Source organism: Sphaeramia orbicularis, unplaced genomic scaffold (assembly GCF_902148855.1).
Source record: "Sphaeramia orbicularis unplaced genomic scaffold, fSphaOr1.1, whole genome shotgun sequence".
Lineage (NCBI taxonomy): Eukaryota > Metazoa > Chordata > Actinopteri > Kurtiformes > Apogonidae > Sphaeramia > Sphaeramia orbicularis.
Window position 1 is genome coordinate 14,399 of NW_021941686.1, and position 16,287 is coordinate 30,685.

The 16,287-nt window shown below is 41.8% G+C and overlaps 1 protein-coding gene across 1 annotated transcript in view; it reads left to right on the forward strand.

Annotated features, from left to right (window-relative positions):
• The window catches only part of mymx (myomixer), a 50,825-nt gene that overhangs the window by 10,784 nt on the left and 23,754 nt on the right, over positions 1–16,287 (forward strand). Inside the window, exons 9-16 of the mRNA XM_030130689.1 lie at positions 4,200–4,327; positions 4,418–4,535; positions 5,252–5,401; positions 5,604–5,753; positions 8,941–9,197; positions 10,667–10,802; positions 11,846–12,040; positions 13,651–13,803. Coding sequence (XP_029986549.1) covers positions 4,200–4,327; positions 4,418–4,535; positions 5,252–5,401; positions 5,604–5,753; positions 8,941–9,197; positions 10,667–10,802; positions 11,846–12,040; positions 13,651–13,803 — 1,287 coding nt within the window. The remainder of the gene's footprint in view (positions 1–4,199; positions 4,328–4,417; positions 4,536–5,251; positions 5,402–5,603; positions 5,754–8,940; positions 9,198–10,666; positions 10,803–11,845; positions 12,041–13,650; positions 13,804–16,287) is intronic.

Consider the following 16,287-nt stretch of genomic DNA (forward strand, 5'->3'; position numbering starts at 1 on the left):
TTGGTTTGTTTGGGCGCGAGGACAGTTCTATTCACACCAGACGTGAACCAGCCCAGAGTCCGTTTGGAAATGGACTGAGACCACCTCTTCTAAGTGGTCTCAGTCCCCTTGTTTGGTTCGAATCAGAGTTGGCATGTTTGTATTCACACCTAAAAAAAAGTCTGGACTTTCCAGGGAAACAAACTCTGGTCCATTTTAAACAGACCAAACGAAGTAGGTCTGAATACAGCCTAAGTTTTATAAAGTGAATTGTTCTTTAGCAGAAACAGCAGGAACATCCATCATGAAGCTGCCAGTCAGACTTCTCTGAGACATAAACCTGGTCCTGGTGGTCTTTACTGGTCCAGGATCTGGATCTGGACGCTCTGTCTCTGAATGATCCACTTGTTCTTACAGCAGAGCAGATGATTTTCCAACAGAACCGTGAACAGTAAATGTCATTAGTGTCGTGGTTTCCTTTTACCTGCGGCTCCTGGTTGGACTGAACTCATCAATATGTAGAAAGAATCAGGTCTGAACTGGTTCTGGTTCTGGATCTGGATCTGGTTCTGGTTCTGACTAACTAGCAATGAACAAAAATAAAGAAAGAACTGCAGGAATAATCAGTTCTATTTTCCACAACTATTATCAGTGTATGGCTTTTAACATGACAAAGAAAGACATTTGACCACCAGTCTGGATAAATGTTCAATCATTGTGTTTCCAGTTTAAAGGCTGATTTTTGGCTTTAAATTATTCATAAATAATTAACTTACTGTGTTTCTTTGAGTGCAGTCAACTCTCTTATTCATCAACATGAAACTAATGAAAAATATAGTTCTTTGTGGTTCATTCCCACCATTTCATATTAAATACATTAAAGTTTGTACAATAAAACTTTTGTCAACATAGACATGTTATAATTTGTTAGAAAGATCAGATTCTCCACAACTGAGTCTAAGTTTATTTACAGTATTCCTGAACAACAAAGCATAATTAGTGACAGAATCACCGGGATACTGATGTAGTCAAGCTCAAAAATGGGTAAAAAAAAAAAAAAAACAGTTAAATTTAACCTGATGTAGTTCAGGTTTTCATCCACAAAGTAAAACAGTAAATGTTGTGAAACTAGAGGTTGTTACCTTTTGAATGAGGTGTCATTGATTCATTCTTCAGTTCTAAGCTTTGGAACTTGGTAAATAGGAGTAAATTAACACTAATGATGTGGAAGCGACAGGTTAAAGTGTGGATCCTTCACACTCTTGTGAAGGTCAGATGTTTGTCATGAGACTGTACAGGAGGACCTTCAGTAAAACACTGAAGCCTGAGCTGTTTTATCTGATTATGTGAATAAAATAAGCCTGTAGACGGAAGGATGACCATGCATGGACCTGTATGCTGGTCTACATCATGTCAGGTCCACATGTGGGCCGTCGGGTCCAGGATCCGCAGTAGTTCGGCCTCTTTGTGGACGTAAACACGCCGATCGTCTGTTTCTCTGGTTAATCGCCTCCAGATGCTGCGGCTGCAAACCAGATGGACTTGGTGAGAAGCGATAGTTCACGGGTGACATCACTTCATAGCACATGGTAGAAGCACTCGGAGAAAGAGGAGATCTGGAATGAACGGATCTGAATGTAGAGTTCACAGAGGACTGGACCGGACACTGAAGACAGAACAGAACAGAACACTCTGGAGAAGGCCTGAAAACTCCACTGACGGTTATGAAGACGTTAACTGAGTCAGAGCAGGTTCAACTCATGACATCAGACAAACGAAGACCAGGTTCACTCTGCAGACGTAGACTCAACCAGATGAAAACCACATAGGGGATGTAAGCAGAAGATGAAACAAGATGAAAAAGATGAAATGAGATACAAGATGAAGACCACTTAAGAGACGTAGCAGAAGAAGATGAAACGAGATGAAACAAGATGAAACAAAATACAGGATGAAAACCACTTAAGAAACGTTAGCAGAAGATAAAACAAGATGCAAAAGATGAAACAACACAGTGACATAAAAGACAGAAGAAGACACAATATTAGATACAAAAAAGATACAAGAAAAATGCAACATTAAAAAGATGAAAACAAGATACAAGATGAAAACCACTTAAGAGACATAAACAGAAGATGCAAGATTAAAAAGATGAAACAACAAAGACGAAGCAACATGAAAACGACATAAGACACAAGAAGATGCAACATTAGACACAAAAAAGTTGCAACAACATTAAAGTTAAAACAACATGAAAGAAACAGATGAAATGAGATGAAAGACAAAACATTAAACAGAAGAAAACATTAAAAAGATGAAACAAGACAAATCCAACCAAAAATGCAGAAACAAGCAGGTGTCACTTGACAACAGTGTAAATGAAGAAACAAAATGTTTCCAGACAATGATGCACTAAGTCTCATGAAATTAACATGAAACCAAACTAATTAAAATGAATCCAATTTTATTCCCGATGAAAATGACATTATAGCTGCTCATCTTTATGGTCACAACATTTATTAAATCTAGAAGCAGAATTTTTCAGCTTTTAAAATAACTGAATATTTGCTCATCATCAAAATAAACAGGAGGAAACGTCAGCAAAATGTTAGAATTTTTTTTTTTTTCTCATTTTCTGACAATATGAACAAAGTAAACCCTGGAGACCGGTTTGTGATTCTGTGATAATCCTGGGAAATCATTGTGATACAGTATTTGAATTAGAGTTTTGATGAACCAGACTGAAGTCTAGTCAGAAATTTCAGAGTAAAGTGAGTAAGTCCTGGTCCTGGTCATGGTTCTGGTCCTGGTCCTGGTTGTGGTCTGTTTCCTGGATCCTGCTGGTTCGGTGTTGGACTTGTTGTTTTTCAGTGTTAGCCTGTGTCACTAGTCTCTTTTCCATCCTACATTTGCGCAAAACTTTACTGATGTTTCCTAAATGTGTTCCAAATACAAGTGTGTAATGTTGGTTTTTCCATTCAATCCCATGTGCTGATTAGTTTCTTTCTTCTGGTAGATGTCAGTAGAAGTCCTTCTATAAACACGAACATAAATATGTGTTGTTTTGAATCTAGAATGCTGGTTCCTCCTCTATCTACTCCTAAATTCTAAACTGATGTGGTTTCCTGGTGTGTCCACACATAGACACACATGTTTGGGTTCAACTTTCCATTACAGTTTTGCGTGATATACCAATTTCACTATGACTGACAAACCACGTCTAACAAGAACAAAAACTTTTCATTGAAAAATGAGAGTTTTGACAAAATTGTTATTTTTCCATTAGACAAATTTTCATGCACATGTCATATTCAAGTAGTTTGGGGGTCAATGGAAAAGCGACAACTGCTCCACATCAGTCGCTCTTGTCGGAGGCTGTTCATTTTCAGGCTCCTTTGGCCGACCTCAGAACTATTCACAGAGTTATAAAAGACCCTCAGTAGCTGTTGACGTCTGTAATATCCTTCTGTACAGAGTGGAGGTCTACAGCTCTGGCGTTGACCCTGTGAAAACCTCCGCTGCATAGTTGTGAACAGAGCCGTGGAAATGACTGCTGCTGTTTAATGAGAGTCGGGGACGGGGGATTGGAAAAGCTCTAGGCTGGTTCTGCACACGCACGCACACACATATACACACACACTCATTTATGAAGCCAGGATCGTTGATTCGCTGCTGCGTTAATGTTTTCAGGAACATCACCGCTGTCAAACTGGAAAAAGAAACGCCGTCACTATCTTCATCCTGGTCTGGTTTATTTCACCCACAGAGGCCGAGCATTGTGTTGAAGTTGAGTTTGTGTCATTAACAGGAGAAACGTTAAACTGGTCCGGGCGCTCATCCACGGCGCCCGCCCTCGCCATCAGCACTAAAGCCTCCATCTGAGAGGTCTATGAACCGCCTCAACATTTACATTTACGGCCGATAATGACAGAAAAGGAACAACATTACTCACACGGAGTTCCCCAACTGCACTGGAAAGTATTTACTCATGTACTTGTACTGCGAGTATTTCCATCCTGACTCTTCTACTGCTCCTCAGCTAACAGACAAATATACTTAGACATACATGTACAACTGAACATTTACTGATGTTTAAAGTAACAATATTTATCAAAGAAAACTGAAACTGATTTAAGGTGCATTATTTAAAAAACTGAGAGTCTGATTATGAATAAAGTTTTATAAAATATTCGTCCTTGTCCTTGTCCTTCTGTCCACAGGGCTCTGTGGACTCTGGGATTGGTCAAGTCCAGGAGTTGCAGTTGGTGAACCACGCCCCCTCGCCCACGGGGGACGACCTTGTCTGTGCACATGAGGTCATGGTCCGACGTCAGCCGAAGGGTGAAAGGTGACACTCCACCGGGCGTCTCCCTGTTACATAATCAGACATCTTTATGTAAGGCATAATTGGAGTCACATGTCTGTGTTTTCTTTGCAGCAGGAAGTCCAGATTGGAGCCCAGAGCAGAGCCCGCGCCCCCTGCCACCACCGCCGCCCCCCCGGGCCACCCGCCACTCCACATTCAGCTCCAGAAGTTCACCGTGTCAGCTGACAAGGTGACCCACCAGGATGTACACACCTGCAGTTCCCTTTCACCAGAAAACACTTTCCAGAACTGTTTGTGTTCACATGAAAACATAAAAATGCTTTGGTTTTGAATCGTAAGGTCAGTTATTAAAACCACAGACATTATGTCACATTTTAAATGACTCATTTTACTGTGAGTGTCTTAATGGGTTCTCATTTGTACAAACTGTTCACAGTTATTATGGATTGAATGTCAGGACAGAATAACTCAAGAACATCAGTCACATTTTTAATGTTGTAGTTAATGAATAAAACTTAATAAGAAATAATTACTGAAATGAAAATAAAAAGGTAAATTGAACAAAAAAATAAAATACAATAAAATGTAAATGTTTTTCTGTCTTAGCCTTTAACTGGATGGATAATGAATGAATACATGGTACTTTACCGTCTTTACACAGTATTTTTACTGTCTTGACACCAGTGTATATGCCACTTTACCATCTTTACCTGAATTAAATGCTACTTTACAGTCAGTTCAAACATGATAAAGGGATTTGTCTGTGAGTTTTCACTGTCGTCCATATTTTCATGACATAAGTTTATGGTTTTGTGGATCAGGACTCCGCTCCCCCTGTTGTTTTTGTCTGTGAACTCCAGGTGTCTTGTTCCTCTGTCTGTTGTCCTCCTGTACATTCTTTGGTCCTCTGTATATTTCTTGATCCCGTTGTGTTTCTGGGCTCAGACATTGTCCTGGCTGAAGGACAACGTGTCTATGGCCACTCAGGTGTGCTCGGTGGCGGGCTGCGAAGGCCTGGAGGCGGCCCACAGGTGTCAGCGGGCTCTAGAACAGGAGATCCTCACTAACAGGGCCCGGATCGAGGTGGTCAAAAGGGTGAGCGTCGGCGGCGTTGTGTCACACTCATACTTTCTGCTGAAACACACATTCCTTCCACCGTTGACAGGCCTGGTTTATTTATTCATCCAATAATGAGCAGGCGTTTCTGTAGATAGCTGAAGCTTCTGATTAGATTTGGTAACATGAGTCCCAGAGTGTGTTATCACATGTTCTCGTCACTTCAACACACATCTGTCAGGAGGGGCGGGGCCTGGTCCGAGCGCAGCACCCCGGCAGCGCCAAGATCCAGGAGTTCCTGGGCCAGCTGGAAGTCCTGTGGGAGGAACTGCGGAGGAGGCACCAGAGGAACCAAGTGTTTCTGCAGGCCTCCAAGGAGCTGGGCTTCAGGGTAAGGCTCATAAAACATCCCACAACAAGCGCCGCTCTTAGTCACACTGAGGCCGCTTACTTAGCGCTGAAATATGGCCAGCATTCACAGTTATGACACATCACTCCAGATCTGTTCTCCCATTGTAAGAAGATCCATGAGGGCCAAGGGGCGAAGCTGTGCACGCAAAGAAAAGCTCATTCACCTCCTTAATGTGTAGCATCTGTAGGTAAACGCAAAGATTTAGGAACATTCATGCAGGGGATGTAAATATCACCACCATGTAATACAAATACTGGATAAAAATAGCTGCAAATCCAACAAATTCACAATTAAAGTGGAGAGTTTTATGACATGATGCAGATCAGAGTGCACTAAGCTACCTTTTATTGTCTTTTTTCAGTAAATCATCTCTAGTTATTTTGGCATTCGATCAGTGAGCAGCAGAAAACTACATATGAGCTGAAAATACATGTGATATGAGGAAAATCTGATGTGTACGACGTTAACGTTTGCCTCATGTGGAGCCTCAGCCCTTCAGCTTTAATAGATGCACAAGTAACACAGGACCAAACTATTAAATGCATGTTTTATACATGCATGAAATATTATCTTTGAACATCAAAAACCTCTTAAACAAAACGTTCCCTTTTTGAGAAATTAAATTCTGCAACTTGTAGAGCTTCACAATTCATCAAAATGTAATCACAAAAACGTCTGGATTTAGGAGGATTTCAGGTGATCTAACACAGAAACGGGAAAAAATATATATAAACCAGGCCTGTGATGTACTGAGTAAAACATGAAACATTCAAGTATTTGTAAAGTCTTTGTATTTTTATGGAAGTTTAATTTAAAAAATAAATGATATTTGTGTTTTCCATGAGAACAAACAGTCAGACTGAGATGACGGAACTGTCCACAGTAAGAGGACGTTTCAATAACGATCAGTATCAGATAGTAATAATAACATCTCAGACATAATCAAGCAGGTTTAGGTGTTAAGTAGGGATGGGGACTGAGAACCAGTTCTTTTTGAGAACTGGATCCCAGTAGCTCAGTTCCTTGGAATCATTTGCCTGCCTGCTTAACGATTCTGCTTATCAATTCCGCCTTCGTTGCATTCTTTTGGTCAGAACGTAGCTGACATGGTGTTGACGAAGAAATGGTCTAAAAAGATGACACCAGGGATACTTGTAACACTGTCAAAGCCTCCATTTCTTCAAAAGGGTGGAATCCCTCCAATCTGCTCAAACATTTGTCCACAGCATGTGATTCATTTACAGGAATTTCACTTATTTGATTTGCTACTTAGCGGCGCTTGAATCTAGCAGCAGAGTGAACACCAGGCCGTCATCTGGACCCAGTTCCGGTTCTGGTGCGTTCAACAAACGTCGTACCCCCTCAAATACAAGTTTCTGAAGGTAGGGGGAAGGAAATGAGGTGCACAACAACGGGAGACGGGCCGAGTCGAACTGGTTCCACGTTGTGGAAATGCAGCAATAGAGGAATTAGTAAAGAGTCTGTAGTTTCACTTTCACTGTATGACCCCCCCTCTCCAAACCAGGCCCGGCGTCATCTGCTATTATTATTTGTGCATATTGTATATGTTATATTTTCTGTGCAGATGGAAATATAAAAGACAGTTAATGCAAACACCTGTTTGTACTCTTTTATTCCCTCACCCAATGAGAATCGATAAGGAATTGGATCGATAAGCAAAATTGATAATGGAATCGGAATCGTTAAATTCTTATCGATTCCCATCCCTAGTTAGCTTACCAGCCGACAGGCCGTAAGCTATTGTCGTAATGCAGCGTCTGTAGTCGTCGTCGTCTGTCGTCCGTTACAAAATTTCAATCGTCTTCTTCTCCAAAACTACACTTCCAATTGACTTCAAACTTGGTATGCAGCTTCTTTATGATGATGTCAACAAAAGTTAGTGAAATTATTTGGATCCGGATCTGATTCTGGATTTGGTGTGACTTTGAAAAATTTCCTCATTATAAGAGATAGGAAGTGGATGGATACAATAACTCAGTAAATACAGGGTGTCCCATAAGTCTCCATACATAGGAGACAAAATACATATGGTTCTAACATGTATTTCTTCATATTTCTTCTTTATAGTTCTTCAGCAGACACGCATTGAAATGTGTTCCCGACAAAATGGCAGTCCTATAGAGCATATTATATAAATAAAAATGGTTTATGTCAAGAAACGTTTGTTTTTCCTATGTATGGAGACTTATGGGACACCCTGTATAAATGATATCCAGTGTAAATTTCTACAGTCCAGCCCTGATGGGAAGATGACCAAAACATAATGGCCACATGCTGATCAGGATCTTCTTCTGGATCCGGGAACTTACGGAAAATTTAACATGGGCTCTTATGGGGAAAAAATTTCAATCGTCTTTTTCTCCCAAACTCCAGTTCTGATTGACTTCAAACTTGGTATACAGCTTCTTTATGATGATGTCAACACAAGGTATTGCAATTATTTCGATCCAGATCTGATTCTGGATTTGGTGCAATTTTGAAAAATTTTCCCATTATAACAGATAGGAAGTGGATTGATACAATAAATCAGTATCAATGATATCAAGTTGGAATTTGAATTTTTTACAGATCTGATTGGAATATGACCAAAACATGGGCTATCTCTGTTATATAATAAATACACAGAACTGGGTGATAATAAATGGCATCTGGATACATTTCCCAAAGCTTTTAATTTGGCCGGTAAGCTACAGGGCCATTGGTTCTATTTTTTTTTAAGGGTAGGTTTATTTTATAGTTTATTATTAAGAATTTGTATTTGGGTTTGTATTTTGTTGCCGCTGGTTTTAGTCTTAGTTTTGTGTCTTTTCCACTGATGATATCGGCTAAAATCACCTCCACATGGTTCAGCTTTGGTTTCAGTTCACTTCACTGCAGGTACAGTCATCCTTCAGCTGGTTGCCATAGCAATGTACACGTATTCTGATGTCATCCTCATGCGGTCATTGCATGAACAGTGGAGGAAACTTAGAACAAGTTCTAATGCCTGAAATACAACATTATTTAATTAAGGCAAGAACATTGACTCATATCCGTGGTGGATTTATGAAGGTGGAGATGATTATAGATCAACCAGTCAGTGGTCTGCATGTTTTGACATCATGCTGGTTGAAGCTCTGACCCCTGTTGTGTGGTTGGTGTCCAGGTGGTGAAGGTGCTGCAGGCCCTGGGCAGTCTGGAGGCGTGGCTAGAGTCGGTGGAGCTCTCCATGAAAGAGTCCTCATTGGCTGGAGACCCTGAAACCATGAGCGTGGCTGAGAAGGAGAGCCGTCTGCTGGAGAGGGAGGTGGCGGCCCGCAGCCCGGAGCTTGATGCCCTGAGGAGGGAGGTGGAGCGGCTGCACTGTCACAGCCATGCCCACACCCGTGGCCTCCCAGGACGCATGGACCAGGTGGAAAAAAAGTAGGTCTGAGGACGGACGTGGGCTCTGTCCTCATGGAAGATGGGTGTTATGATCTGAACAATCACACTCTACGCTGGTGGCAGGACATAAAGGAAAACCACGTCAGTGTTTCCAGAAGGTCACAGGTTTATGTTCTCTGCTCCAACATGGAAGAGTTTATTCATAAAATCCTCATTTCTTACTTAAGACAAACAACTTCACCCCATAAACCACTATGAATACATGTCCATAGATGTCATAAACCTGGCAGAAGCAGCTCCATGTGCTCATTCATTACAAACCCATTCACTCTGGATTCATGAAGCGTTTAGTGAAGTCGACCCCACAGTCCTGACATGGACTTCACCCACGGCCTGTCACTTGGCATCAGGATCACCAGCATTTACAGGGGGGTGTCTCCGTCTTCAGTTGGACTTAAAAGAAACACTGAAAGTCTATGGAATCAACATTTATGCATGTAAAATCATCAGAAATGAACAAAATAAGTAACAGACCTTAAAAAGTGAACCCAAAAAGTAACAAAAAACAAGAAAACAAACCAAAATGGACAAAATAGGAATGTGGTAAAACCTGGTCTTGTTTGAAACTGGTCCTGCTTGAACCTGGTCCTGGATGTAGTTTTGTCCATAAACTGGAGTTGTGACCCTTTACAGAGCATCAGGCTGACCAAGGAAAATAAAGCCAAGTGGAGGTCTGGGGTTTGAGTATTTCCAGGGTGGGGGTGCTGGATCGGACAGGGTGGGGGGGGTGGGGGGGGCAGGTAGTTCTCAGCAGCTGTAACACAGTTGGGCTGACGTCATTATTTAATGCTGTATACAAGTAACTTAAGGCTCATTTATTCTGGGAAAAATGTGCTTTTAAAGGTCTCCCTTTACCATCACAAATATAAACCGTCCACAGCCCACGGAGCCCTGAAGTGCACGGTATGTTTATGTGACACATGATATATGATTACACAGACGCCGCTGTAGCGTGGAGAAATGCACTCACTGTGCAGCTGGAGGTCTGTGATGTGGTTCTGCTGAAGGACGCCGGCTTTGGACCGGGTTAAGGAGGAGATGGAAGATAGAGACGTGTGGAGACCGTCATGAATTCATACTAGTATCTACATTTATCATATATAAATGTTCAGGTCTTACATTTATCTACATTTATCATATGTAAATTTTCAGGTCTTCACAGGTTAAAGGCTGGTTTTGGTCCAGAGAGAACGTTTAAGAAACTTTCTTTTTGTTTCTTTTTATTGTTTTAAAAATATTCCTAAAAGATGCAACGAGATGAAAATGATGCAAAAGATTAAATGATGCAAAGAAACTGAACTGCTGACAAAGAAGTTGGAAACCATACATTAGTCTCTGATGATGTGGTTTTATACTCTTCAGTTTGGTGACGTCACCAACACTTGAACAGAAATGGTAGAATATCCAAGCCTGTTTAATGTTCCTCGTGGTCTGTGGTTGTTCTCCAGGTACCGGCAGGTCCAGAGCGCCCTGACCCAGCAGAGCTCTGAGCTGCAGGACACCCGGATGCTGACGGAGTTCCTGGAGCGGGTGGAGCTGGAGGAGATCCAAGACCTGGGAGGGAGTCAGTACAGCCTAGGCCAGGTGAGGAGAACATCCATGGACCTCCAGCTTTAACCTCCTCAGGCCCCGTGTCAGTGGAAGAGGATGTTTTATGCATATCCTCAGTCCCCTTAACCCTTCGGTGTCCCACCCATGGAGGTCCTTCCAACCACCAAGAGCACATAATCTGCACAGCGCTGCAGTAAAAGCAACTTTATTTTTAATTCAAGTTTTTATTTGATTTTGTAGTGGAGAATTTACATGTTTTACATTCACATGCACATATTACATTTTACAATGTTGTTTCTCTGTATTTCTTTTCTTTTCAGTAAAGAACAAAACAATCTATCTGTTTTTTTTTCCTGTGTATATCTCCAATGCCTTCATTTCTCGGTTTCTTATCCTTTTTTTTTAATAATTGCAACTTTTTGTATATATTTTTAAAAAAATATTTCATCAACTTGATCTGTGAACCAAAACACCAAATACTCAATTATTGTCCCTTTTTTTAACCCTTTAAATACCATTTTGTGATGAAAAAACACAAAAAACTTTTTTTCAGTATTCCACATATAAATTGGATTACAGTTTTTTTTCCTTCTATCATATGTCAGTGATTAACACAAACATTGGTTCATATACATTATTATTTTTTCTTCTTGGTCAAATATTAAATATGGCAGTGTGTATTTTGTACTCACTTGGTAGAAGGGTGTTAGTGTAGGAATATAACACTTTTTTATTATGGGATGGTTTTAGTGGATGGATCAGAATTTTAAAAATAAAAAAATGAACAACTTTTGCTGATACTGGAAGGTTAACTTAAACCTGAGGTCCTCATAAGTTAACACACTTCTTTTCTAGTCAAATGCCTTTAAGATTTAATTTCAGGCTATCTTCAGATATGCATAGTGTGTTTTCAGTGTCTGGATTCTCTGCTTTGGGTGGAAGTTGATTTTTGCTGCTCATCATTATCGTATCAGCTGATCTCTGCTGCAGAGGAACTAAAGCTGTCGGACATGATCAGTATGTCATAGAATTTCAGAATAAACCTGACATTGACTGTCTTTGTGTGGACGTTTCAGCCGCTCCACACTGACATTTCCTCTGCTCCAACGTTACTGGAGCTCCAGGACAGCGGGGCCGGCGACCCCCTGATGGAGGGCATGGGAGACCCTGTGGAAGAGCTGCGAGAGGCCGTGGAGATGCTGAATGACACGGCGAGGGAACGAGGCCGATCACAGAGTCACGACCAGGCCGTCAGGGAGCTGCTCAGTAAGGTACGAAGACCAGATCTGCGAAGGTTTAGTTCAAATCAGAGATGCACCTGATGTGAAGGTCTGCTCCAGCTCTGATGTTCACAATAATATGGTTTTTATCTGCTCCTGTTAAAGCTATCGTTCTGTACAAACTGTACTCACGTTCTGTTCTCACTCACTCACTTCCTTAACAGTTTCAAATTAAAAGCACTGTGTTGTTTGACTGGATAGAAACCATCCAATTTAACAGTGCTTTTATTGTGTAAATGTCACTTTGTGTGACGTTTGACCGAGAAATTAACACACGCCGGCAGTGACCGATAAAGCAAAAACACCTCAGATGAGGATCTACGATGATGAAGAGTCAGAAATAGCGATGTTATGTTGCAGAGTTTGTTAAATTCACATGAACACTGCGTTCAGTTTATTATCTTTGAACAAGAACAACTTCAGTCGTACAAACCAATAGGATTAGAGCTGTAGCTGCCGATTGATCTGTCATTTATGACTGATACGTGTTTGGTCTTAAAAATATCAGATTATGGAGTAAAACTGTTTCTTGAAGCCTGAGACAACATCTGTGTTGTTTGGTTCAAAACCTAAAGATATTGACTTAAAAAAGAAAGTATTCACGTGATTATTTATTAAAATAGTACCTGATTGATTTAACCCATAAAGACCCAGTGCTACTTTTGTAACTGCTTCCAAATTAATTTTTCTCTATATTTAACATTTCTTAAGCGATTTATCTCTATTTATTCTAATCTTATCCTCTGTATTTTGTGTTTTCTCAGTGTAAATCATATATTTTCCTATATTTATTTGTAGAATTATTTAGATGTTCATTAAAGCTCAGAGTAAATTCAAAGGTTACTAGAACAGAGGAAACTGAACAAACAGCGACTTTTCATCATTAACTGATCATAAACCCATGTGTCCATCCACTGTCATTGATCCAACTCCATGGGTTTTATTAGTGAGTCAATGTTGGAGAAGATGACAGTGTTTCCACGGTAACTACGGCACCTTTGAACGTCCAAATCAGTCATATCTGATGAACATGAAAAGATGAAGAACTGTATTTTACACCAGTTATTGACATGGATTGATAGACATAGTGGATCAACAGGTGTTAAACTGTTTGGATCAGTAGATGGTTTTGGGCGGTGGTGGCTGTTTGGGTCTTTAAGGGTTAATCTAAAACTAATCTAATCTTAATCTATTCTAATGTAATTTAATCTAATCGATGACTCCATTGATCGTATCTCTAAATAGATAAATCTCGTCCGCTGCCTTCGGTCAAATGGCGTCTTCTTTGCGACGGCATGTTCTCATGTATCTTCGTATCTGTGGTCGAGGTCCTTTTGTCCCAAACAGCTGCGTAAACCAGCGGAGCCGCATCTGGTTTCCTCTTGTTTGTGGCTGTTTTTAAAAGGCCTCAAATGAGCCGCCACACCCCTTTCACCAGAGGGTTGACTGAATGTAATGCATTCTGGGACAGAGAGCGGCGGTTCACATAGACACAGGTCCGAGGTGATGCCGTCACAACATCTGATGCTCTCATCACACAATCAATATCACAGTGAAGTGTAATGACTTAATGACATCCTCTATGTTCCCATGACGACCAGCACGCCGGCGTGGCGCTCCGGGTCGAGGAGACGCTGAGTCACAGCAAAGACCTGAGCCTGGACATCCTGGAGAAGGAGACCGACATGGCAGTCCAGTGTAAACCGGATCGATGTGGTCTGGAGGGTCTGTGGGATCAGCAGGACCAACTGGAGGTGAGGTGGGGGTCACTGAGGAAACCGTGGTCATTTGACGATGTTCAGTCACCATCCATCATCTGATTTACAGTTTGATAAAATGTCTTTAAAAAGAGTTAATAGGTGTAATCTGATCAGAATCAGAAATTATCACCATAAATATCACATCATTGTATCTTTAAGTTTAAGGCAGATTTTTTTATCCTGACTGAAATTGAAGAAACCTGACAGTTATTAACGGTTTTAAATAATTAGTAAAAGACACAGTGAGGTGAAAAAGAACCAATGAGGTGATGCTTAGTTTGTGGTTGTACAGTAGAACCTGGCAGTACAAGTTTAACTGGTTCCATGACCAAGCTCGTTTTGTGATTTACTCATTTTACAAATCAGTTTTCTCTGTTGAAATGGATTGAAACATAATTAATCTGTTACAGCCCCAAAAACCACCAAAACCAACAAGGCTTTTTAAAATAGAAAAAGTACAGTTAGAAAGAAATAACAATTTTAAAACATAAGAGAATGCAAAAGACATAAATTGGTTGTATTAAGTGATTTAACTTAAAGATGAGACGATCTCTGCATGAGGAGGAGGAAGTGAAGGTAGAGGAGGAGGAAGTGGAGGTAGAGGAGGAGGAAGTGAAGGTAGAGGAGGAGGAAGTGGAGGTAGAGGAGGAGGAAGTGAAGGTAGAGGAGGAGGAAGTGGAGGTAGAGGAGGAGGAGGTGAAGGTAGAGGAGGAGGAAGTGGAGGTAGAGGAGGAGGAAGTGGAGGTAGAGGAGGAGGAAGTGAAGGTAGAGGAGGAGGAAGTGAAGGTAGAGGAGGAGGAAGTGAAGGTAGAGGAGGAGGAGGTGAAGGTAGAGGAGGAGGAAGTGGAGGTAGAGGAGGAGGAAGTGAAGGTAGAGGAGGAGGAAGTGGAGGTAGAGGAGGAGGAAGTGAAGGTAGAGGAGGAGGAAGTGGAGGTAGAGGAGGAGGAAGTGAAGGTAGAGGAGGAGGAAGTGAAGGTAGAGGAGGAGGAAGTGGAGGTAGAGGAGGTGGAGGAGGAGGAAGTGGAGGTAGAGGAGGTGCAGGAAGTGGAGGTAGAGGAGGAGGACGTGGAGGTGGAGGAGGAGGACGTGGAGGTAGAGGAGGAGGAAGTGGAGGTAGAGGAGGTGGAGGAGGAAGAAGTGGAGGTAGAGGAGGAGGAAGTGGAGGTAGAGGAGGTGGAGGAGGAGGTAGAGGAGGTGGAGGAGGATGAAGTGGAGGTAGAGGAGGAAGAGGTGGAGGTAGAGGAGGTAGAGGAGATAGAAAAGGAGGAGGTGGAGGTAGAGGAGGTAGAAAAGGAGGAGGTGGAGGTAGAGGAGGTGGTAGAGGAGGAGGTGGTAGAGGAGGAGGTAGAGGAGGAGGTAGAGGAGGTGGAGGTTGAGGATGTAGAGGAGGTGGAGGTATAGGTTAATGAAAGCTAAATGAAAGTGGATTCTCTGGTTCCAATGGGATCATTTCTCTGCCTGTGGATTCTGGTCTTTGTCTTTACACGCTGAAGAACAGCGAAGCCCCCCTTCACTTCTCGCCTCCGACACATTGTTCCACAGCCTGTTTCCTGTTGTTCCAGAGTTTTGCTCATGTGAAGCGGGTTCTGCTCGCTCCTCTCGGCACTGTGTTTAATTTATTATATAAACTGGCCTGTGAAATCACACATATACGCATGTATGCCGTGCAAACGTTTATTATTCACACAGGATATTTATTTGTGTGAGTCAGTGCGGTGTGTTTGTGAGTGGTGGCGGTGGGCCGGGCAGCGGCGGCGTCCAGGGGTCGCGGGATTTTGGAGATGTGATGTTGTGATGGTGGAGTCCTGTGTGAGTCAGTTTTGGCCAGCGTTGTGTTTATCACACACACGAGCAGCTGTCTGGACCCGATACCGACCAAGAACTCAAATGACCTAATCTCTCAAACTGAAATAACTGTGGCGTCAGCACCGAGGCATCCGCCGCCTTCTGGAGCTGAGAAACATTAGAAAGCATCGCTCCCAGAAAACCCTCCACACTATTAATTATCGCCGCGTCAAAAGCACAAGAAAGCAGTTCAGATTGGTGGGTTACCGTAGCGATGGTGGCCATGTGCACGCCATATGGTCTGGATGAAGAATGTGCACAGAGCTGTGGATGAAGTCATAGTGAGGACAGAACCAGGCCTGGGCTGAGCAGTACCAGCCCCCGCCGCCGTCTCCTCTGGAGGTGTGTGTGTGGGTGGGGGGGGGCTTTAATGACACTTTACTGTTTATTTTCTCAGTTTTTACTCTGGATTTGCATAAAAATCAGTTACATTCCAGGCAAAATCCTCTGTTTACAAAAAGGAAAGTTTCTGAATGTGTGGATCCTCCTCATGTACATTTTTGACAGTATTTATTATTGTTTAGGATATTTATTATATTCTGTTTAATGATTATGTCTGACATTTTATTGGATTATTTCTTTTATTTCTTTTATTTATAAAATTTTTTTTATTTTCATTTTTTATGGCAACTG